The following is a 25,939-nucleotide window of genomic DNA, read 5'->3' on the forward strand; positions in this document are numbered from 1 at the left end:
AAATTTTAGAAGTTCAATTTGCTGTAAGCCACAAGAATGGCAGGAGAAAATATCAGAGGGAGGAACTTTCTTTCTTGCTTAGCTAATTTTAATTTTTTGAAAGACAAAAATGTGAGGACCAGAGAGATTGTATGAAATATCCAGGATCACACACTAGTAGTTTGAGTGGGAATTATTGTCACTGCTGTCAACTCCGTTTCTTGACACAGTTTTCTTCTTTGGATGTTGTAAGGTTGTAACAGATGTTTGAGGTTTTTAATATCAATTGAACTATTCTTTGATGTGGAGCATGATAAAAGCCTGTTGTCAGAGGAGAGCAATGACAGCAGGGATTGAAAAGGGATTTGAATGAAGATAGAATTGCTACTGCATTTGTGTAAGGTTTTCCCAATTAAAGACCAGAAGAATCACAATATGTTAATTAATGGAGTTTTTAAAAGAGAGGATTTCACCACATGGAGATACTCCACTTCGGGCCCAATTGGGACTACAGGTACATGCCACCATGCCAGGTCGATTTCAGATAGGGTCTGTGTTGCCCAAGCCAGCCTCAAACTCCAGATCTCAAATCCCCAAATCTTCAGCTTCAGCTTCCCCAGGTGGCTGGGATTATAGGTCTGCAGCACCTGCTGTACTGGGAATTGAACCCAGACCTCTCATGTACTCCCAGCTGATGTAGTACAGTATTTTAGCAATATGCACCACTGTGACTTGGCTTAATTAATGGAGTTTTTAATTAATAGAGTTTTTCGTGTGTGTGTTTTAAATTTACCTCTTTTAAAAAAATTATTTTATTTAACATCATTTATTTATTTATTTCAATTACCAGAGAGGAACAGAGTGAGAAAGAAAGAGAGAAAACGAGAAAGCAAGTCACCAGGTCCAGGACTTGAACCATGGTTGGCCATGTGAGAGTCTAGCACCTGTAACCACCACACCACCTGCCGGCCCCCAGTAGAGTTTTTAACTAATGAAATTTGGTTGGTTGTGTGTGTGACTAGAAGAGGCTGAGGAGATAAAGGTTGGCACTGTGTAATATTAATTGCAGAGAAAATCTATTGATGCTTTCAACTATAAATGCATTTCTGTATGAAATTTTGAATATATGCATAATATAAATTCAAAAGATGATTTAAAGACTAAATACCAAATTAATGAAAATTTAAAATATGCTGTCACATTTGGTTATGTTGACATTTTATATAAACACACTCAGATTTGAGTAAAATGTGTGCAATTTTGAGGAAATTATAACTTAATAAGAAATGAGAAACAAATGAGTGGTTTATTAAATTTAAATGAAGTTAATGAGAAAACAATCTAGGAAGGAAAAAGATATTCTGGGTATTCTACACTTTAAGTATGTGCATTAATGGATTCCTAGCCTTAGCTGATTTGAGAGTGTGAAGGGGCATTTGCTATAATCTTTGTTATTTGCAGAAGATATCTCTTCTTATTTTCATTCCAGTTGGCCTTTGCTGTGCTGCAAACTGTTTTTTGATTGTCCCTTTCATTACTTAGATATGACAAGACTGAGGGCTAATAAAAATAATGTTTGGGATTTCAATAAAAAGTAAGACTTCACAATTACAACTCATTAAATTACTATAAAACAGACTTGGTTTCTGGGTTTCCTCCTCTCCTTCCTTCATGGACTTAATTTTTGATCTTCTTTTGGTAAATGTTTTGTTAAATGGATAAATTATGGATGTTTTTACTGCAGGACTTTTCCAGAGGATGTTGTAATTCTTTAGAAATTCTGTTGTACCTTTATTACCCAAAACTCTACATTAAAAAAACTAGCCTTAGAGAAGGCCTAGCCGCACATTTGGTGGAATTAGCCAATAAAAAACGGTACAGTCTTTTTGACTCCAAAAGGGAAATCAGATCATAGACAAGGACATGTGATTTGGGGTTCATCTTAAACTCATTCTCAAAGTACAAACATTTATTTATTGTTTTAATTTATATTTTTTGAGAATTATTGATTTATTTAATTCCATTTCTTATTATTATTTTAAATTTGTTCAGATAGAGATAAAGAGAGAGAGGCAAAGCAAGACAGCAGGCCACCAGGTCTGCGCCTTGAACTGTAGTTGACCACGTGGGAATCTAGCTCCCTTAACCACTACACTACCTGCTGGCCCTCAAAGTACAAATATTTAAAGGAACACATGTATTATTGAAGGAACACATGTATTATGTGTCCAAATTACCCAAATACATGCATACATGCATGTTGTACATTACATATGTATTAGTATATTAATACCAGACACTATGAATTTAGAACTTGTAGGATGAGGAAGGATCACAAAATATAAGAACCAAATTAGAACTATAAGGGCAAATCTTCATGGTGTCCAATCCTGATAGGCTCTGTGACAAACAATAGGAATCTTAAATAATTATAGCCATGCTTCACATTAACTATCTGGAACTAATTCCATTTCCAAATTTTCATCTTATATAGCATTCTCATTAAATATTGGATTATTTAATGCTGGGTATATAGCTTAGTCAATACAACATTGACTCTATGCCAGCTCATTTAAAAGTCTTTCCTTTTTATTAAAAATATAAACTGTAGATCCTCAATTCTTAGAGAGTTCACATGAAAATTTTACATTGCTCTTTGTGAATATGAGAACATTTGAAGTCTTAATGGATTTTACTATAATGCTAAAAAGAGCCTCCACAGAATAAAACATAAATAAGAATTTCTCTCCTAAGTGCACACAGGTACTGCAGCTTGATTGTCTCATGAATACAAAAGGGATAAAGTAAGGGAAAATAGACTCAAAGACTTGGTGAATTCTATCTACAGACTTAGGTGTTGAACTGATAATACATAGTAATTCAGAAGGAATTTATCTGTTCTGATTTTAGAATGCCTGTATTTTTCTAATCAGACTTCTCAAATGAACATCTTCAAGAAATGAATTCCTGCCTTGATTTGCAAGGCAATTTCCCAACAAACCACACTCTATTCCTTTTACTTTTGCCATGAAAAGAATAACTGCAACATCAGCTCTGTTTTCAGTGAGCCCTTTGTAGCCAGGCTGGTCTGTTTTAGCGAAGAGATTGCTCTTAAAGGCAGACAGGGGTTCCTTTTCCTAACTGTTTGATACTAAGCTCTTTTCTGACTTCTTTCCTTCATTTTTTTGCTCTCTGTAATTTTGGGGTTGTCTAGTAGGTTGTGTAATGACAGTAACTTAGTTACATTCCCCATTACATTGTTGACATTGCTTGGTACAATACTTCCTACCTAGTTGGCATTTGATACATATTTAAAAATAAATACACACACACATAAATAAAAATATGATGAATATGACACTATTAATAAAATTTGTAGTATAATAGAAAAATCTCAGGTAAGTTATTTAGCATCTGTTAACAACAGATACCTTGCAGCGTTTTTGTATAAGTAACACAATGTGGATGCTTAATTAATGTTATTTTTGTATCAGCCCAAATGTGGAGCTAGCTTAATGAACTTAACTTGTCTTTGTTGGTTCTTACGTTTTACTCAATGCTTGCAAATATCATTTTTTCATTTGTAAGAAGTATTTTCTAAATCTTTTTTATTAGTTATCTGTGCTAGAACTTTGTATATATGAACAACATTGAGTGTATAATGATATGCAGTGAAACTCTGGCTTATAAGCACACATTAAAAATGTATTTTTAATTGCCTTTGAATCAAACTATAATTTTTTTAAAAAATCTTATTCTCCAAAGCAAGGTAACAGCATAAATAATAATGGGGTATTGGGAGAGTTGTGACACATTTTTGTGTAGAAAAACATGAAAAATACTTCATGACTTGTCCAATGACCCAATAATTTCTCTGAACACTAGGAGCCTTGTGACTCCTGCTTGCCCTTCCCACCCGGCATCTCTGTTACTTTTGATTTTCAGTCACCAAATAAAATAAAAACAGAAATGTGTCATGTGGCCTTGTTGACAAATGCTTTAGTGACATTTCCAAATGCCCTAAGTTTATTTCTTTAAGAGTCCAACATTTAATTTTAATCTTAAAAAAAAGCATTTCTTACTCCTTATCTTTTATAGCTTTTTTGGTTAGAGATTTTTTAAAATTCAGAAAAACGACCATTCTCTCTTCCTTTACTGATATTTCATGATAGGAACTGTGACCCAATAGTCTCTGAGAGAAAGCGAGGCCCAATTAGTTTGCTTCCTTACAAATGTTTCCCAAAGTGTTTTATGGAAGTGGTGAGTTAATGCTACTAGTAAAGCATGCTATATAGTTAAAATGTGGGGAATTTAAGTTTCTATGATTGGTCAGGGTTCTTAATATGCTTAGTACACTGTAAAACCCCGAATAAAGAATAGAGTATGAATGAAGTGGCTCTGAATCCTGTTTGATCAATTTTTTGAAGATATCCTAAGAGATGCCATTGGGAAAAACTGTTCTGTAGCAAATGACTCCAATGTACTGTACAGTCTGAATCTTGCTTCTGTCTCTTAAAAGAAGTTCTCTCTTCTCCTACACAGAAGCTGCTGGCTAGGCCTTCTTGCTTTGGCAATGTCCTTGGCCCCAGAAGCTTTCCTCCAATGGCCTGGGAAACTAGGTAATAGACTCCAAACATGATAGAAAACCTCTCTTAAGAGCAAAAGGTGTGAGGTTTAGTACATGGACTTTGTGGCATTAATTATTGCTGCTCGGAAACATCTCCTTTGTTGTCTAATTTATGTTTTTTTCTTCCTGATAGCTGAGGATGCTGACTAAATCAGCTTTATATTTATCAGTAATCTCCTACCTTCACCCTAACCCAGCTCTGCATTTAAAATTTCTAACTCTGTAGAAAAGCTTTTTAAATCTCAGTATTTATTTATTTACTTATCTACTATCTATCTATCTATCTATCTATCTATCTATCTATCTATCTATCTATCTATTTATTTATTTATGAGCCTGAGTCTTCCTCCCCAATATTCTCTCCTTTGTATTCCATACTCAAGCTCTCTGGGATAAGCCTCTTCTCACTGGGATAAAACTCAGACCAGTATAGCTCACACGTGTTTCTGCTCCTACTCATCCTCCTCTCCAATCCTCCACCCCTGGGTTAAGTCTGAAGGAACGCATACTCCACTAGGAGTAATCTCCTATTTCTCTATTTCCTCCAGACCTGGAGATCTCCATCATCCTTACCCCATAGATATCTCCTCTTCCACTTACTGACTCACTGGATAAGGTGAGAAGAGGAGAAGACAGCATCTTGTTTGTTTTCTTTTGTTTTTGCTGTGGAACCCACTAAACAATCCCGTATATGAATCACTTCAGTCTCTTAATTCAGCTAGACTGCAACATCTATTAGTTGCATCACAAAATCAAGCACTAGGTTAGTGAGCTAATGGGTATGCACACATTCATCTTGTCTAGCTATGAGTTCCCTGAGGGCACAAAACTTCCCTCTTATCTATTAAGGAGCTTCTAATGATGTCCCCTTAGAAGAGTATTAGGAGGTAGGGTGGAGTTGCAGTGACTGTGGAACATAGCAGCGAAAGATAGGTCTGATAGGCATCAAATCCCATGATTTGGGCCAAGATATGGTGTTTGAGAGAAACAACCTATCCACAGTAATGGCAAAAATAGAAACTGACAATCATAATAATTCTGCTAATAGTGCCAGTATCTGTCGATAGACTTATTTGTTGGGCCAAGATTTTTAAGACTAGAAAGAAAAAAAAAGGAACTAACTGGTTGGTTGAAATGATTGACTCATTGATTTTTCTATTTTGATTTCTTAGAAATAAAGCCACAGGTCAGGAGGCAATTTGAGGAATGCAAATTTCAAAATCCTCTATGTAATGGTAATATAGAAGAGAGTATAAAATAATCTTCAATTGGGTACCATATTATATGCCTCAAATGAAAAAAATCTTGTGTTGGTGACTGGTAAAATCTAAATGTCATTAACTAATTCTCTATAAGTTATTTCTCTCTGTCAAAGTTAAGCTAGTGTTTGGGGAAAGGAGTGGGTTAATAAAGTGGAGAAAGGCTGATTTCCTTGATATAACAGAAGATGATATACCTTACAAATGAGCTGTAGGCTGTTACTGTGAATCACGTTGTTAACTATAAAGTGCAATGTATTCTTTTTTCCAGTATATTAATCTTTTTAATAGAGTAACTATGATTGATAGATTTTCTATATTCTGATATATTTAGAACTGTTAAATGTATAATCAGTTAAATTTAACTGAAAAGAACATTAGGAAAAAACTTATGGTGCCAAAGTAATGAAATTGCCATTTTAAAAATGGTTGAATATTAGCAAATTCAACATGGTTCAATCTAATGACATTTATTTATGTTACTGCTTACAGTTTTTTCTTTCTCTCACTCTTATATCATTAAACTGCACAGAAGGTGAGGCTGAGAAAGGTCAGTTCTTCCAGCACAGCTCTCTTTCTGTGTGCTACACTGTTTTATAGCAAAATAGCACAGTAAGTCATTTTGAATATGTTCATTCATTATCGTGTGTCTATTCTGGGAAAATGAATAATATAATGTCAAAAAAGTCATGTGAATATGTTTTAAGTAACATCATCCCTTAATAAACACGTCTTTGTGTGATTCAAATAACATGCCCATAATACCATAGCAGAATAAGAAAAGAATGGTGAGTTGGATGGATTTAAAAAGTTACAGAAAAAGATCTTATCTAATAAATTCTGGACTGTGGGGGAGCTGGGAAAGGTATAACTTTTTTTTTATATGTCTTTTACTGTTTGCTATAGGGTTGGATTGAACTTGGTAACTGCATCACTAAGTAATCCATTATTTATTTTTTCCTTCTTCCTTTTACCTTGATTTTCCAGGTTGTACATTGTTGTTTAGATGTGAAAATAAATTTGCTCCAGCGAAAACACGTGACAATTACATTGTGATAAATAACTGAACATTATTAATGCATTTTCCCAGTGTTCTTTAAACTGAGAGCCAACAGTATTATAAGAGACAAAAATGGAGCTTGTCTTCTTAGCATCTGATACAGGAAACAATTTCAGTCCAGAAATAGCCATTCTTATTTCTTTCAGAAAGTATAATTGGCCACTTGTGCTTTTTAACTAGCATGAATGAAACTGTAAATATAGCAATTTATCTGATTAAGGTCTATGTGCTGCTTTCTTTTACAAAAATGGACTTTGATTTTATTGTACTAGATACAAATGAGTTCTATAGAGAAAATAAAATGTTACATCCTCAATAGTCATTCTTGGAGAGAACAGACAACCCAGGTGCAACTCTTCTACAGTGTTCTTGGGTTTTAACTGATTACACTTACAAGGAAGCTTCAGAAAGGTTATAGAAAAATGAAATTAAAGTGCTAGCTTATTTTGGTGCAAAAAATGTTTAAATCTCTTTTTTCCCCACAATATTCATTTCCCATGAACTTTTTGAAGATGCCTTGTAAAACTTCTTCCTACTTCTTATATCAAGAATCCATTCCCCTGAAAAAAGCATTTTGCTTTTGCTATATACATCCCAGAAATTAGAAATGCTAAACCCACATATTATGCCATAAAACCCTTCTTAAATTTCTCAGCCAGAAAAGAACATTCTAATACTCTGTAAGTAGACACTAACTTTTTATTCTCCCATCTGCAGAATGTATATAATTTTATTTTACATGAGCATACATTTTTTTTTCTGACTATGAACAAAAGTGAAATATCTTTTCACTACCTCTTTCATGGACGAAGAAACTCCCTAACCTTAACTGAATCCACTGACTGCTTCTCTGTCTAGCCTCGCATTCTAAGAGGTCAAAAAACTGAGACTAACTGGATACTTTTTTTTTTAAGAGTCAGATAGAAGATAATTTCTTTGAAAATCAGCACAGAGAAAAAACAACAGCCATTTCTTTTTGTTAATGAGCAGCATTATCAAATATTAGGCGTTATGCTGTTAGTTTATTCTTGGCTCTCTTTTATGACATTTCATGACATTGTAAAACAGTTAAATTTTTGAGCTCAGATATAACAAACTAGAGATCATTTTACATGCAACAAATTTGAGGCCAATGCACACAATATAAAATGCTTTAGATCAAATGACTGTCAGGCTATCCAAAAATACAGAACTTCCTTAATAAAGTAGAAAGAAAAAATTGATTATTATATACGTCTCTTTTGTTTGTTGTTCTGATTCAAAATATCAACAGCCGTCTTTATCTTTGCCTGTATGGAATGGACTTAGGCTTGCTGGATGGTATTTCTACTGTGACATTATTACAGGTTGGGGCAGCCTATAGATTTTGGACAACTATCATTCTGAAAACTTTGGTAGCTAATCGTGACCTTGCTATTTAGTTTAGAACATTTGAGAATAAAATGTTAAAGCAACCCTTGTGAGTGTGTATACACATATATAAGATTATATATAGATCTACATGTAGTTATGTAAGATTTCTGCTTTTCTAGGATTTCCTGAGAGAGTTCAATGAATAGGAGATAGAAAATCTCAGAGCTGAGGGGGTCTTGTATTTTTGTAAATGCACTAGCCGATCTGAGTAAGAAGGTTCCTTTTCTATATATCTTTTTCATCACCCCTAAATCTTCACTATATTAGGTCGAATCATTTCATAATTGTCACAAATGGTCAAATATCAGCAATTTCATATAGTTTCACCTCTTTTTATAGTGGGAAATTCTGGAGGTCATAAGTCAAAATTACTGAATCTTAAATACAGTGACAATATATAAGAACTTTTTCCTGTAATATAGGAAATGACTACACATGGAACACATCTTTTATGGGAAGTGAATTCAGACAGAAGGACAGAGAGAAAAATGGATCAAATTGCATGAAGTATTTGCCTAGCTATTTATTGGAGTGACCCTTTTCTGATATACAGAGCTTTCTTTTGCAAAAGTCTTTTTTTCCAATCAGAAAATACTTTTAAAGAAGTCACCTTATATACAACTAAATTTCTATTCACCTGGGCTGGAAGAGCATTCAATAGTTATAAGCCCACAGCTGAGAAATTAAATATAGACTAGCCTCAATCCCTGATCTAAAACCACACAGAAAGCTTATGCTGGTACTCCACTAGTACTATTTTACTTGATATCTAGGCACTGGTTCTCACATACAGCACTTCTTCTTACAGGAAGGGACAGCAAAAAGTTTGTGGAAAAATAGAATTACAGTGGAAGTTTATTTTGGTGCCAAAAGGTTGAAATCCATGCATAGTTTTTTCCTAATATGCACTTCCCTTGAACTTTTTAAAGACCCTCCCTCCTATTACTGAGGAATTACTTTCAATTTAACATAAATATGGAGAATACCTACCATGTGCCAGGTTCTGTGAAATGTGCTAGGTTTATAGGGTTCTATCAGATGGAATTATTATTATTATTACCATTATTATTTTAGAGTATTACCATAGGGTGCTTGCTCTCACTGGAGAGAGACAGGGAAAGTAAGAAATCACGCACACCCCTCCCCCCAGGGAGATGGCCACACTACTGTCCCTTCTCCTCCATTCTCTCAGAATGTTTGGCATGTATACCCCAAAACACCAGATTGTTTTTCAAGCCACAGAGTCCAGGAATAGAACCGAAGAGTTGGTCATGTGGAATCCAGCACCTTAACCACTATGTGACCTACTGGTCCCAGACTGAATTAATTTTGATTTGCTTCTTGACCAAAATAATGAAGATAATAAGAAATGTAAGAAAAACTTATTTTCTATTATTTAAGTCTTTAATTTAAAAACATAGTTACACATTTGTTTCAGTGTTGGCGTTTGCATGCATGCTTGTATCTATCTTACCTGAAGGATCTTATCACCAGGCTGTAGTAGGTTGGATGCTGGCCCATCAGGCTGAACCCTAGTAACAAAGATACCCTATAAGTCAGAAGTAACAAAGGTTAGGATTCTATTACCAACAACTAGGACTACTTAAACAATTTTTTATTCATATAGAAAATAGCAAAAACAGATTAAATAACAGTTTATAAATGTATGCTTCAAAGATGACCACAATAGCTTATAAGGCATCACTCTCCAAGCTGAGTTTCAGAAAAGCCACATCTTCACTTACCAAAAAAAAAAAAGATCTTGTTTTTAAAGTGCAATTACAGTTTATAAGTTTATAAATTGATCTTATGGCAAACACTTAATATTTTAATAAATTCTTTGAAATATGATATTAAACTATCTTCTGTATACATTCTGAATTTATCTTATTATTCTACATTAAAAATGTCTCCTCTGATATAAGTTCAATGTATGAGGGATCTTCAGAAAGTTTATGGAAACGCATATTTTGAACATAGATTTCAAACTCACACACACACACATATATATATATAATTTTTTTTTGAGAGGTTTTCGCTATAGGGTGCATGCGCTTGCCAGACAGACAGAGAGAGACAGAGAGACAGAAAGCGAGAAATCACCCCCCAGGGGGGATGGTCATGCCGCAATCCCTTCTCCTCCATTCTCCTCTCGGGATCTTGGGCATGCACGCACATGCGCCTGGCGTGAGTTCTAAGCCACCGGGTCCGGGACGAGAACCACAGTCGACTACGTGGGAATCCAGTGACATAGCCATTACGCTAACTGCTGGTTCCTCACACACATATATTTTTTAAGGAGGGTTTTTTTTTTTTTTTGCCTTAGAGCATGTGCCCCCAGGAGGAATGGCCATGCTGCAATCCCTCATCCCCATTCTCCTTCTGAGACCTTGGACACGCATGGCCATTGCAGCATTACTCACAATTGTTAAGACGTGGAACTGATCTAAGTGTCCCAAAACTAATGATTGGGTTGAAAAACTGTGGCACATATATATACTATGGACATTTTTTCTGCCATAAAAAACAGTGAGACCCCATTATTTGATTTAATGTGGATGAATTTAATGTTAAGCAAAGTGAGCCAGACTCTGACAGATATGCACTGCATATCTCCGCTCAGTGTGTACTGGGTGTCTGTACTTTATGGCAGAAATTAAAAGATTCAAAGATATGATAGTGGAGCAGTAAGTTCAGATACCAGAGATTATAAAGGAGAGGGGTGGGTATTAGACAGTGGGTGGTAGAGGGTCGGTGGGAAGACAAAAAGAAGAAGCATTTAACAAACAAAAGAATGTAAAGCTCTCTGTTGAAAAAAGTTTTGTAATTTTTGCTTTAAAAAAAAAAACAGAAAAGAAAATTCCACATGCATTTTAAATAAAATTTTTATGTAAGGAGTTATAGAATTCCTAACTTGGTTAATTTAGTTTATTAAAAAAATCAAATTAATTTTGTCAATCAGTATGTAAGGTAAATATTTTACTATCTCTTACATGCTTGGCCTTGATTACTAATAATACAGAGGTATATAGACTATAATTTCTGACTTCAATGAGCTCACTATCTGATAAATGACTCTGATATTTGATGGTATCTTATATATGCTACGTGCTATGGTAAGTATAATAGATTGTAAAAACGTTGCAGACAGCTTATACTTGTGTGTGAGGGCTTCCCAGGGGAGGAGATACCTGACAGCTGAACCGTAAAGGAGAAGTACAAGGCATCCACACAGATGAGGGGAGGATGAGTGTTGCTGACAAGAGGAACAACCACAAACAGAAGTAAGAGTGCCTGTTTTATTTGGGAGTTGCAAGTAGTTCTCTTACAACTGATGTGGTGATGGAAGGGTGGGAGCGGATGGGGTTAGGAGTGTGACGAATCAGGGTCAGATCAAGATGTGTCTTTCATAGATCTTATTAGTCTTAGGAGGTATTGAAGAACTTCAAACATGATATTGACAAGATTTTAATTAATATCCAGACAATGAACAATGGATAAAGTGTGGTATATCCATGTAGGAGAATATTAGTTGGCTATAAATTGGAATGAAGTACCGATACATGCTACAATATGAATGAACCTTGAAAATATCATGCTGAGAAGCTAGTATACCACATATTGGAATAATTCCACTTATATGAAATACCAAGAATACCTAAATGCATAGAAACAGGTAGATGCATGTTTGCATGGGCTGAACAGCAGGAGATTGAGAGTAACTGTTGATGGGTACAGATTTTCTTCTTGAAGGTAATGAAAGGTTCTGAAATTAGACGGTGATGATCGCACAACTGGGTAAATATATGAAAACCATTTAACTGTACCCTGCTAAAGGGCGAATTTTATGGTATATGAATCAGAGTTAATACAGCTCTTATTGTTTTTTACATTCCCAGGATTTAAAATCCTTACCTTTTATTTTAAAAATTCTGTCATTTGCTGATCTGTAATCTTTTTTTTTTTTGCTATAGGGCGCGTGCACTCGCCAGATAGACAGAGACATAGAGACAGAAAGCGAGGGGATGGTCACGCCACAATCCCTTCTCCTCCATTCTCCTCTCGGGATCTTGGGCATGCACGCACACGCGCCCGACGTGAGTTCTAAGCCACCGGGTCTGGGACACGAACCGCGGTTGACTACATGGGAGTCCAGTGACATAGCCATTACGCTAACTGCTGGTTCCCTGATCTGTAATCTTAATGATGCTCACTTAAACCCATAACTTTATGTGTGTGCACACGTGTGTGTGTGTGTGTGTGTGTATGTCAGTGGTTTTACACAGACCCAAATTAAGATATAAGGTTGTCAGAAAAGTTACGAGTTTTTTTTCTATGTTTTTCTATTCAAAAATGCATCATGACTTTTCCAATCACCCAGTAGTTCTACTTTCACTGTCATTTAGCTGTTCAGATCTTTATGTAACTTAGTAGCTTAAGTCTTTTAAATTTTATCTTTCTGATTTTAACCTGTTTTTCTTCTCACCTATAGACAAAACTACACATAGGTATCAAAATATCTAGAAAACTGCATAAATTTTAATCTAGTAATTTCATTTCAAGAACTTACATTAAAGAAATAACTGTACAGATATGCAATATTCAAATAACAGGGCATTGATTAAAGAAATTATGGTAAATCCATATAATAGAATGATACGTAGTTTTAAAAAATGAAGTCTTTCTTGGCTGATGTAGACATACATAAATGCTTGGTGAAATAATCAGGTTATAGAGCATTATATGCGTTATGATAGTATTTTTGCTGAAATAAGCTTATATGTATATTTTTGTCAGAAAATATCTGGAAGGGTATCTTCTAAATATTTATAGTGGTATACTGGGTAATTGGATGTCAGATTTTTTCTTTGTATATATAAATTTTTTTTGAGAGAGATTTTTGCTATAGGGTGTATGTGCTTGCCAGAGAGACAGACAGAGGCAGAGAGACAGAAGGCAAGAAATCACCCCCCGGGGGGAGGTGGCTACCCCACAGTCCCTTCTCCATTCTCCTCTTGGGATTTTGGGCACACATGCATATGCGTCTGGTGTGAGTTTTAAGCTTCTGGGTCCAGGACTCGAAACACAGTCAATTATGTGGGAGTCTAGCCATGTAATCATTATGCCACCTGCTGGTCTCTTGTATTTTCTTATTTTTCTACAATGATGATGTACTACTGATAGCATTAAGAAAATAATGAAAATATTAGAAAACTTTTGTTAGTGCTATGTAAACAGCTAGTTGCTTTGGCAAATTCACTTGCACAGATGGTCATCTCAGATGAAAAAAGTAAACTAGTTGTTTGAAAAAGGACAGTTTAGGCATATGGATTAAGCCGACAGACCACTCAGTGGCACTGGTTGCAACAGCAAATATAAACCCCACAGTCCTTTCCATAATGGGCACACAGTTCTACTCTATGAATCTAGGAGACTGTATATGCAATCAACCCTCCATCAGCTCCCTCTTTGCTACTGAGGTCTCTGTACAACAGGCAGAATGACACCATTGCCCCCAATAAACCACTACATCATCTTTGGTTGCTAGAGGCAAAGACTATTAGATAGAAGACTATTCTTTTATGCCAATAGTCAAAGTGTCTGCTATCCAGTTAATTTTGATTGCTCCTCATCAGTTCACTGTACAAAAACAGTTCTAATACTCTTGTATTAGTCCATACCTGAGAAGCTGAATTATGGCTGTCATATCTGCAATGCTTGGAGGAACTAGCAACACTCTACAACCTGACTGCTGAACGAATGCAATTATGGTATCTGTGGCAGGTTTAATTTCATCCATCACATAGCTCTGTGGGATGTAATCGTTGTACTGAAGACTTGCTTTGAAGCTTATTCTCATGGTGGCCTGAGTCATCCAAAGTGTTTATTGCTTTTTTTTTTTTAAAAAAAAAAGCGTTATTATTTCTTTTCAATACATAAACTTCATCAACTAAGAAATTGCTACTGTCCATTGGTGTAGTTTCCTTTGTTCTACATGTATTCTGTTAGCCAGCATACTGTCATATTAGTTGAAACAGATAGCAATGAGTGCTATATTTAATAATGCCCTGAGGCATTCATTATTTGTGAAAGTAGAATGTTTCTCAGAAGTCTGCCTGCAAAGGCCAGTGCCCTAATTTTTTATTATATTTATATATATAAACATTGCTGCATGAAAGAGACCCAATAAAACTGAACCTGTTTTGTGATCTCCATCATAATGAATATTGATGAGAAATCTGAAAACTTTACACTATTTCAAAAGGCTCATTTTAGTAATGTGTCACTACTTTTGCAACTTATTATTCTTTTAAGACAAGGTCTTACTATATCACAGTACTTCTTTCTCAGCCTCCTCCCAGCTGAGACCACTGGTATGTGCCACCATACCTGGCTTCTTCAGTCAGGGTCTCGCCAGATTGTCAAGGCTAGCCTCAACCCCATAATCCTCCTTCCTAAATTAACCAAGTTATTGGGATTAAAGGCTTGTCACCATGCTTGGCCTTCAGGTGGGACTGGGAATCAAACCCAGGTCTCCCATGTGGGCTCGGTCTACACAACACAGTGTCTTAGCGTGCGTACTACCATGTTTGGGCCCAACTTGTCTTGTTTGGAGCCTTCAAAAAATATTTTGGCACTGATGATGGAATTTGGTGAGGAATCACTTTGTATACTCTGAAAATAAGAACTGAAAATTAGGAAGTGACTTCCTAATTTGGTGAAAAACTGTCTCTTAACTTTAAAACAACAGGAAGCTATCTTGTATGTATCAAAGATCAAAATAATAGCATCTAGCCCAGCCACTCTGGTACAGTGGTAATGCAGGTGCCCTGCAAGACTGGAAGCCATATGGCTGACTGCAGGTTTGTTCCCTAAGTTGGTTTGAAAACATGCTTGGCACATGCTGGGGCAGCCATGGTCCTGAGGATCTGGGGGGTTAGGAAAAGGGCATCATACACAGTAGGACCCTGTTGGGGCGCTTCTGTCTCTGTCTCTCTCTGTATTTTTCTCTCATTCTCTCTTGCATGTATGTGTATGAACTTTCTATTAAAATAAATAAATAAGTAAATAAGTAAATAAAAATACAGGCAACTGAGCAATCTTATAACTCTGCTAGCAAGATCCAAAATATGTTCAGATTTTTATAACATTTTATAGAGTGCTAAATGTGGAATGAATTATTACGCAATATATTCAAAACTAGTGGACCACCACTGCACCTAAGGTTATAGCAAAACCATCTTGCCTAAGGAGGGGAACTATCTCAGTTAACTTTCTCAGTAACAGGCAGTGTGTATTAGTGTTCTATTGCTGCTGTATCAAATGACTACAAAATGAATGACTTAAAACATCAAAAATTTATTATCTTGCAGGTCTGTATGTTAGTTCAACACAGGTCTCACTGGGCTAAAACAGGTGTTAATGAGGCTGCATTCTTTACCTGGAATTTCTACAGAAGAATTCTGCCTTTCTAACTTCTAGGAAATGTCCACCTCCCTTGACTTATAGTCCCTTTCTTTCATCTTCAGGGCCAGCAATAATGCATCACTCTATTTTTCTAATTTTTGCAGAAAAATGTGTTGTCCTCCGACCACAGCCAGGAAAGTTCCCTCATTTTTAAGGATCCACATGATTACACTGGGCTCATCTGAATGATTCAGGATAACCTCCTCATCTCAAGATCCTCTACTTCATCACATTTGCAAACTTCCTTTTGCCATGTAATTTTTTTTTTTTATTTGTCAGCATGCTCATGTTCTCATTGGACACAGAGAAAAATAGTGAAAACACCCTTTATGGGGGATGGTCATGCCACAATCTCTTTTCCTCCATCTCTCCTTTCAGGATTTTGGGCCTGCATGCCCATGTGCCTGGTGTGTCTTTCAAACCACCAGGCCCAGGACTTGTATTGCACAGTTGGCCTTGTAGGATCTGACCACCTTAACCACCATGTCACCTGCTGCTCCTTGCCATGTAATTTAACATATTCACATGTTCTGAGAATTAGGATGAGGCCACATTTGAGAAGCTGTTTTCTCTGTCTGAGCAGTGTTAGTAGTGGTTAAGAGCACAGCTCTGGGAGCTGGATGGTGGAGAAAGCATAATGATCTGTGAGGCTGACCCACACAGGAAGGTTCTGGGTTCATGTCCACAGACCTACCCTAAATGTTCCACATTGGGGGTGCTCATTTCCTCTTTCTTTCCCTCTATCATGGAAGAACTAAATAAAAAAACTTAAAAGAAAAATCATATGAAAGAGCATAGCTGTGGAGTTAGCTGGTCTGTGTTCACCATTTATAAATTGGAAACCTTGGGCAAAATAACATTTGTGAATTTAACTTTTCCTCATGAGTAAAATGAATTAACAATGCTGCATACCTCATGGATTTATTGGATTAACTGAGTGAATATAAAATACTTAGAACTGTGGATGGCACTCAGCATAGAGTCAATAGATGTTACAATAACTTTTGAAAATTTGAAAGTCAGCTACAATCCAAGGTCTTTCATCATCAAACCCTACACTGAAAGTTTGTGAGTCTAACTCTACAAAATTTATTAACAGGAAGATCGTTTTTATCTTCTCATTTGGAATATATATTGAAAGGCCAGCATTTGCCATCTTCAGGTAAGGGTAGCTCTTATTTAGATAAAGGGGTACAGAGAGGGCTGGAAGTCTCTCCCATCTCATCTGTGGTTTTCTGGTAGTGGCTCACAGTGATGTGGCTCCAATTATTGCCCTGTCTCAGTAGTGGACATGTGTCCCACCTGAGGACTTTCTGATGGTCTTCAGTAACTTCTGGATGCTACTTCCTTTGGTAGCTCCAAGTCAGAAGCATTGCTTTTTGTTTTTGTTGTTTTTTTTGTTTGTTTGTTTTGAGAGGTTTTTGCTATAGGGTGTATGTGCTCACTGGAGTGACAGAGAGACAGAAAGTGAGAAATCACCCCCAGGGATGATGGCCACGCTGCAATCTCTTCTCCTCCATTCTCCTCTTGGGATTTTGGGCATACACACATACACACACACACACACGCCTCGCATGAGTTTACACACACACACACACATGCCTCCTGCTGTGTTTTAAGCCACCAGGTCTGGGATTTGAACCACAGTTGAAATGGGAGTCCAGTGATGTAACCATTGTGCCATCTGCTGGTCTCAACATTAGTTACTCTAGTAAGTGGCTTATGACATCTCTGTGTGTTTCTTCTGACTTTTTTTTTTTTTAATTAATTAATTATTTTTTTTTACGTCCTGGTCTCAGTGTTCACAGTAGCTTGAAATTCTGGTTTTCCCTTAGTACCACTTCATAGAGGGTATGTCACAACAGAGCGACATGGTAGGTGCTGCAGAGTCCTTTCAAAAGAGTATAAATCTTTGCTGTCTTTAGATATCAACTTAGAGATGTGCTTGAGACACAGATTCCATAGACTCAGGCATCATAAAGGGAGTTCCATATGTGTCAGAACTCACCTGGGAGACTCTGCTGGATTCTCTATATTGGTATGACCTGTTGCTACTTCCTATTTCTGCCATATTTTTACAGGCCATGTTTGTGCAGGTCATAAATGGTTGTTCTAAGAGTATCCGTATGGGCTTACAAAAAGTTTGCTTTTCACAGTAATGTTGAAAAATGGTGAGTTTAGGTTTCTCCCAGTGTTCAGATCTGACCTTCTCTTACTGGTTACCTAGCCTCTACACCTCTGGACACAACTCAAAGGACTCAGAAAGTCTGTTAGACCACATTTAACATTCTTACTTTAGAGGAGAAGGTAACTTTGTATGGCTTTTTAATGATGAAGGTGAACAACTGTGACAGTTTGAGGTATTGTAAATGTAGACACCAAAATAGAACTTGTCTTAAGGGACCTGAAACTTCAATTTATGAAATAGGCTTTTCTTTAAAATTCTGAAAAGCTGTGGCTTTAGCTGATGCTAAAAAATTGGTTTCTTGGAAGGTTGTACCTCAAGTAAAATGCATACTATCCAATTACGATTCAGAACATATTGGTTAAATATTATAGAATATAGTATTTCATGCTTTCATATAATTATGAAAGTGCAAAGAGTATTTCTGGAGGAAAAGCTGACTCATGAAAATGGCAAATAGGGCAATAGTTTCAAAAGCTTTTAAGGGGAAACTTTTCCTCCCCCCAAGTTTGGTATATACTCATTTTTCTTTCAAAAAGTGAGCCACATTAATATAAAGTTACATTGTGGCTTATGAAGTGACATTAAAACATTTATAACTGACTGTTTTACTTAGTCCCTGTGATTATCAGGAGAGTTCGCACATGAAGGATAATGGGTTTTATCAATAGTGTTCCTTTCTTTGAATTCAAAAGGTGATGACAGTATTTTTGCATTAATTGTTGTGCCTCAAACATCAGGCTTTTGGGGCTTTAAAAAAGTCCCTAGGTCCAGGACTTGAACTGCAGCCATGTGGAAGTCCAGTGTCTTAGCCACTTCACCACCTCCTGGCCTCCACTTGATAGTATTTGTAAAAAGAATGATTAATAACGCATTGGAGTAATAAGGAGACTAGTGAAACATGGAGAAATTAATTGTGAGGGTACAAATGTCTTAGTGGCTGCATAATGGAATATAATATCCTAGCTAAAGAAATACACATCATTTGGTCTTTGGACTTCATCCAAACTATAATCAATTTTGCTCTTAATGTCTGGGACCGGCTTTAGAAATGGTAGACTGGCTACTAGAATATTTTTTGTAGTTTGTTGCTGATCATTGTGGGCCTTCTATTTTGGGAATGTGGATGTAAGAGTTAAAATTATATTTCGTTTGAAAGTATATGGATACTTTCAAAGTGATTGTTACTTTAATTGCTCCAGTATTCGCATTATTATCTAAAAATTAAACACCTCACAGATGTCTGTTTATTATTTCTGAAAGTATATTTGTATGCTGTTTATTTCTTGGTGTAAGTTTTGAGTTTAAAAAATAATTTTATTTGATTGTTGTGTTTTATTTTAAAAATCAATGCCATTTCTTCACTTTACTGTCTTTCCATATTTCTGGCTTCTTAGAAAAAAGTAAAGGAAACATTTCTCATGTATTTTATTTTATTAATCCCTTGTGGGCTGTATTTAATATGAGAAGTCAACTGGTGGTAGACATTTGGATGGCTAAGCTGTGTACAGTTTACTGATGCTGTCAGAGCCCCTAATGGCTTTTCTTTCCAGCTTTAAAACAACATAAAGTAGTAGAAACTATTAAAAACAGGAAGGTAACTGGAGATGGCTTTATTCTCCTTCCTGGCTATTCCTAAAACAGTAATGGGGTTTCTGAATATCATCCCTGCAGGCTCCCTCAAAGCCTCTTCAATTGCATACATTTTGATAGTGTCTGCACCATTTCAAAATCCTGACTTGAAAAATGAAAAATTCAATCAAAACTTTTTTGTCACTTAAGCTAAAATAAAGTTTTTGAAGTGAAAAATTGCTTTATTTTGTAAGCTATCTTCAAAGTATGACTCTCATAGTTTTTTAAAAAATTATTATTATTTTATGGGACCAGCAGTTAGTGTAATGGCTATGTCACTGGACTCCCATGTAGTCGACCGCAGTTCACGTCCGGGACCCGGTGCCTTAAAACTCATGCTGGGCACGTGTGCGTGCATGCCCAAGATCCCGAGAGGAGAATGGAGGAGAAGGGATTGTGGCGTGGCCATCCCCCCTGGGGTGTGATTTCTCGTTTTCTGTTTCTCTGTCTCTGTCTGTCTGGCAAGCGCACATGCCCTATAGCAAAATAACCTCTCAAAAAATTATTATTATTTTAAAGTTTATTTCCTTCATGAGAGAGATAAAGAGAAAGACAGGCACACTCAACAAAGTCTCCTCCTGAGAGCCCTTCTCAGCCTGTCAAGATAATGGGTGAATGTGCCTGAAATGTTCATGTCCATTGGGGAACTGAACCCACATTTCTCATATGGATCCAGTATCACTGGGCATTGTGTTACTGCTGCATCACAAGATGGCTCTGGTTCTTACAGGTTTACTATGGCTTAGCAGCTAATACATTGCTGTATAGTCAGATCATGCCAGAAGTATTTCTTAGAAGTGGCAGTGAAATCAAGAGGTCAAAAAGGCCAGGGCAAAGGCCTAGAAGGTACGGTAGTTGTGAATTCCTGATACAGCCGACTAATAGAGTAGCTTTTAGGCTAACACTATAGACTGATGGGTATTGGGGTGGAGTGAATAAGAGGGAGGTTTTTAAAATTTTTATTTTGTTTTTCACTTTTAGTCTACCCATTTCTATATTATTTGAGATTTTGTAGTAATAATATTGCTCATTTATTACCTCGGTAATTTTTAGAAGGGTATTGGTTTTTAAAAAAGGACATTTGTGGATCAGCAAATGGCATAATAGTTACGTTGCTGGACTCTAACATAGTTGACTGTGGTTCAACCCTGACTCAGTCGACCTGGAACTGGTAGCCTAAAACTCACATCAGGCACATGTGTGTGTGTGCCCAAAATCTCAGAGGAGAGTGGAGGAAAAGGAATTGTGGCATAGCCATCCTTGCTGGGGGATGATGTCTTGCTTTCTCTCTGGTGAGTGCCTGCACTCTACGACAAAATTCTCAAAAAGAAAAAAAAAAGACATTTGTATATATCTAAGATAAGAATATACTTTGAGAATGATTATACGATATAGAGTAAAAGCTTTAAGACTACCATGTGGCTTGTGAATGAAGGGAAAGCAGTTCACACCCAGCAAACATACCAGAAGATTCCTAAGTAAAAATGGTTCTTGATTCTTTGTCTCTTTCATCATTCTCACTTTATAGTCCAGAGATAGATACCTTCATGGAGCTGAAGGGACCACAGGTGGGTTGTGCAAGGCATGTAAAACCAAACCATTTCTTACAACACAGGATAAGTCACACCTCCCAAGTCTAGGTTCTCTACCGTATTAGTCATTTTGAGTCAAGGTAGAAACATTCATTGACAAGTAAGGAACAGGGAGAACACATCTTTTCACCCTCTTTCATAAACAGACCTCATTGTACCTCAAGAAATAAAAAAATAAACAAAAGGTCAAGACATGATTTTTCTTTTTTTTTTTTTTAATTTAAAATTTTTTTTGGAGAGGTTTTTGCTGTAGAGCACATGTGCTCACCAGAAAGACAGAGAGAGACAGAGAGACAGAAAGTGAGAAATCACCCCCCAGGGGGCATGGCCATGCCACAATCCCTTCTCCTCCATTCTCCTCTCGGGATCTTGGGCACGCACGCACATGTGCCCTGCGTGAGTTTAAGCCACCAGATCTGGGACTCAAACCACGGTCGGCTACATGGGAGTTCAGCAACATAGCCATTACACTAACTGCTGGTCCAAAGACATGACTTTTCTTTAGTAACTTTAATTTTTAGTCTGACCCTAAAAAAGGGTTGCTTATTTCCTATTGATGAATGTCCTTGGGGGGTTAAATGATGGTCCCTTGTTACGGGTATGTAGTTTGTATGTGGTGATGGGGTTAAATTTAAAAGGTTTCAAGTATTAGAAGCAATTTTCTACTCCATTATATTTGAGAAAATAGAGTTAGTTACTAAGATTACACATAACAACACTAATTATACTGTAAAGAAAATGGGCAATTAAATAAATGCATAGTTCTAGTTAATTTGATGTTAAACTCTTCCCTAGAAATACATTCTCATCTGTTGGTGGCTTTTCTCTAACAAATGCAAAAGATCTCAGGGAGGGTTTAAGTCTGAATTTACAAAATGTGAGAATCAACTTTTTACTTTCTCATAATTTCTTTATGCATACCAAACGGGAAATGGCACAATAAAAGCAATGTGTAGCTGGGGCCAGTAGGTGGCATGGAGGTTAAGGTGCTGGATCTCGCATGACCGACTTCATGGTTGGAGTACCTGACCCAGCTGTCCTAAATCACACCAGGTGCTGTGTGTGCGTGCCCAAGATTCCAAGAGGAGAATGGAGAAGCGGATGCAGGGTGGACATCCCTCCTGGGGAGATGATTTCTCACTTTCCTTCTCTCTCCCTCTCTTTCCATCTGTCTTCATAAAGCACATGTGTCCAATAACAAAGACTTGGAAAAAAGAGAACTTTGTAGTTACCTGGGTTTCTTTCTTTTTATTTTTTTTGGAGAGATTTTCGCTATAGGGCGCGTGCCCTCCCCAGACAGAGAGAGAGATAGAGAGACAGAAAATGAGAAATCACCCCCCAGGGGGGATGGTCACGCCGCAATCCCTTCTCCTCCATTCTCCTCTCGGGATCTCGGGCATGCACGCACACGCACCCGGTGCGAGTTTTAAGCCACCGGGTCTGGGATGCGAACCATGGTCGACTATGTGGGAATCCAGCGACACAGCCATTACGCTAACTGCTGGTTCCCCCTGGGTTTCTTTTTCATTGGTCTGAAATTTTTTCTGGTTTTAGCACCTATTGGTACCTTTTTGCTCTCCCATCTAAGGAAATTTACTCCAAACTTCCTTGCTCTTTCTGATCAAAACCTAGTTCTGCACATCACTTTCTTCAACTACAAAAGAACACAAATTTGGTTTAAATAGTGATTTTTTTTGGTCCTCAAAGAGGGACTAGAGCTCTATTTGTGTGATACATATATACATCTACATATATATATATATGTAGCAGTTTAAAAAATCAGAAATATTACTAGGATTTAAAAGCATATTTGAATGAATCTCACTGCAAAGTATCTGACAGCCTATGATAGAGTCCATGCTGAAGTGTCATCTGCAGGAAATCCCGCTGGGTTACAGATGCCATGGTGAGAACACTTACGCTCTAGGCAGTCATTCTCATAGATGGAGACATACCAGAATCTGTGGTAGTCCTTTAAAGTACGCTTAGTTTAGAGCATGAAAAAACCTCATTATATCACTGTAATGGGTGCTCTTGATGATCTGCCTTGATTCCCTCTGTGTGTGTATATGTATGTTTTAGATAGGGTCTTACGATGTTGCCATCCTCCTGCTTAGTCTCCCCAGAAGCTGGCACCATAGGCCAGCACCACCGATTCCAGCTTTTTGTTTTTTTAAGGGTGGGCAGCTAGGAATCTCATCTGGTCCTTCCGTGTGACCTCAGACTTCCCAGAAGCAGCATCCAGTGCTTGCTACAGTGACTGGTCCACTGCCCAATTCCCTTTATCAGAAGGGTGCTGGAGCTGCTGAAAGCTCACATTTGACATTTCTCATGAAAATTACCCTCAGCTTGTGGCCTCTGGGCTGGGAAATGTGGGTGTGGTCTGCAGCTCATGTTCCAGGGCAGCCCATGGGATGAGGCTAACACTAAAACCAAGTATAATTTGCCCAGTTTCTTTCTCTGCCCTCTTCTGATTCCCTCAGTCCCTAATAGATTTCACCTGAAAATGGCTCTTCAATAAACCATTTGTTCATAAATCTCTACCTCAGGCTCTGCATCTAGGGAAACAGACTTAAGACAAATAAAAACTACAAAGATTAAAACTCTACAGAACCTTCTTGCCTGATAATGATATGTAAATTATATATTTTGCTTACTAATAATTCTTTGGAGGCCAAGATCAGGAGAGAACCATTCCATCTCTAACACAGAACACTTTTGGGAGTAGAATGGAAGGAAAAAAATGGATGATATTGGTATTTTAACGTATGTCTCAAATGTTTTTACACTAAGGATAAAAGAAGTTAGACAATACTGTTATAGGCAGAGACCTGGCAGATATTCCTTTTCATTTATTTTCTATTTGTTTTAGCTTAGTAATTCAGCTTCATAATGTTCGCATAGTACTTCCAAGAATTTTATTTGGTTATAACCTTTTCAAACAAGAAACCGGAAATATTATGAGGTCTCTGGAATACCATTTAAAATGTGTAGTAACTGTAAATGGAAGGCGAAAGATTTCACAAATTCCCAAAGATCTAACTGACTCTAATTGACTCTCAGTAATTAACTTTCTCTTTTTGGTGAACTTGTTAATCTTTTTAGTAATTATGTAAGATATTGTTTATGAGCTAATTTTAAGTGCTTTTTACATTTTTACTAAAAAGTGTTTGACATTTTCCAAAGAATAGAAACAAACGATTTTTTTCTAAGTCCTTTCCCATACCATTTCTTCCTTGAGTAGGTTGTTTTATGTTAAACGGCTTAATGAGGCAGTAGACTAACACAAATACTATATAATTCGAGCAACTAATATAGCTGGGTATCCATTTGGGCTTTGTAGTTCACTGATTGTTATAACATATCATGCACTGACAGCATTCTCAATTCTACAATTTTCTAAATATATTATTAAATTAAAATATCCTGATGTTCTTATTTAAAATGATTTTTTCCCCTTGGGCCACGTTTACTCACTGGAGAGAGAGGGAAAGTGAGAAATTAACCCCTCCCAGAGGCATAGGCATACCACAAGCTCTTCTCTCAGGACTTTGGGCATGCACACACATGCAACTGGCATAATTTTCAAGTCGCCAGGTCCAGGACTTGACTGTGGTAGGCCATGTGGTAGTCTTGTACTGTAACCACATTATCTGCTGGTCCCTTAAAATGATATTTTTAATCCACCTTATTTTCTCACATGTAAGCTCCAGTGATATTTTCCTGATGAATCAAGACTGAGTTGAATGATATTTGATTATTTGCTTTCATAAGCTGAAATCCATGTTTTCTTTATATTATAATGTCCAGAACCAATATTTTCCAAATGAAAAAAAAGTTTTGTATAGTTATATCTGGAGGAATACCAATTTAAGAGATCGTGAAGACTACTTTTATGCTAATATTTCTGAATAGATTCAGGATTTTCCCCTCAGTATTACAACAATGTTCAGAATTGTTCATTGGCAAAAATTCACCTAATTAAAAACAAAAAACAAAAACTCACTTCACTTTTAATACCCTCAGTCCTACAGTATCCTGAACCTCAAATTGCAATGTGACTAAGATGAGGTTGTGCTATAATGTTTGAAATTTATTAGTAAAAAACTGTTCTGAGGCCAGCAGATGGTGTATGGTTATGTTGCTGGACTCCAACATAGTCGACTGCAGCTTGAGTCCCAGACCTGGTGACTTAAAACTCATGCCGGGCACGTTGTGTGTGTGTCCAAGATCCTGAGAGGTGAATGAAAGAGAAGGGATTGCGGTGTGGCCATCTCTCTTGGGGGATGATTTCTTGCTCTCTGTTTCTCTGTCTTTCCAGTGAGCACACACACCCTACAGCAAAAATCTATCTTTAAAAACAAAATCCTGTTTTATATGAAAAATAAGGTGTGTTTCGTCTTTTTCTAAGTGTATGTCTAAAGGGGGCCAGCAGGTGGCATAGTGGTAGAGGGGGCTGGACTCCCATATGGTCAACCATGCTTTGAGTCTCTCTCTGCACATGTCTGCCATCTTCTCTGTTTCTGTCAGCCATATTGTGAGACCAGCCTCATGCTAGCCCCACATCTTTGCACTTTTCAAACACCAGAACCATGAGTTAAATAAACTTCTATTCTTTATAAACGACTCAGTTTTAGGGATTTCTGTTAGCAACACAGTAATGGACTAAGACATGACTACATTCAGATTTCCCTACTTGGTAGATTGGGTGAGCTTTCTGGTACC

The 25,939-nt window shown here is 36.9% G+C and overlaps 1 protein-coding gene across 1 annotated transcript in view; it reads right to left on the minus strand.

The window, feature by feature from the left end:
- The window catches only part of LRRC7 (leucine rich repeat containing 7), a 543,267-nt gene that overhangs the window by 10,071 nt on the left and 507,257 nt on the right, over window positions 1-25,939 (minus strand). The window contains exon 26 of the mRNA XM_006167144.1: window positions 9,813-9,887. Coding sequence (XP_006167206.1) covers window positions 9,813-9,887 — 75 coding nt within the window. The remainder of the gene's footprint in view (window positions 1-9,812; window positions 9,888-25,939) is intronic.

Source organism: Tupaia chinensis, unplaced genomic scaffold, assembly GCF_000334495.1.
Source record: "Tupaia chinensis unplaced genomic scaffold, TupChi_1.0 Scaffold144529_1, whole genome shotgun sequence".
Taxonomy (NCBI): Eukaryota; Metazoa; Chordata; class Mammalia; order Scandentia; family Tupaiidae; genus Tupaia; species Tupaia belangeri.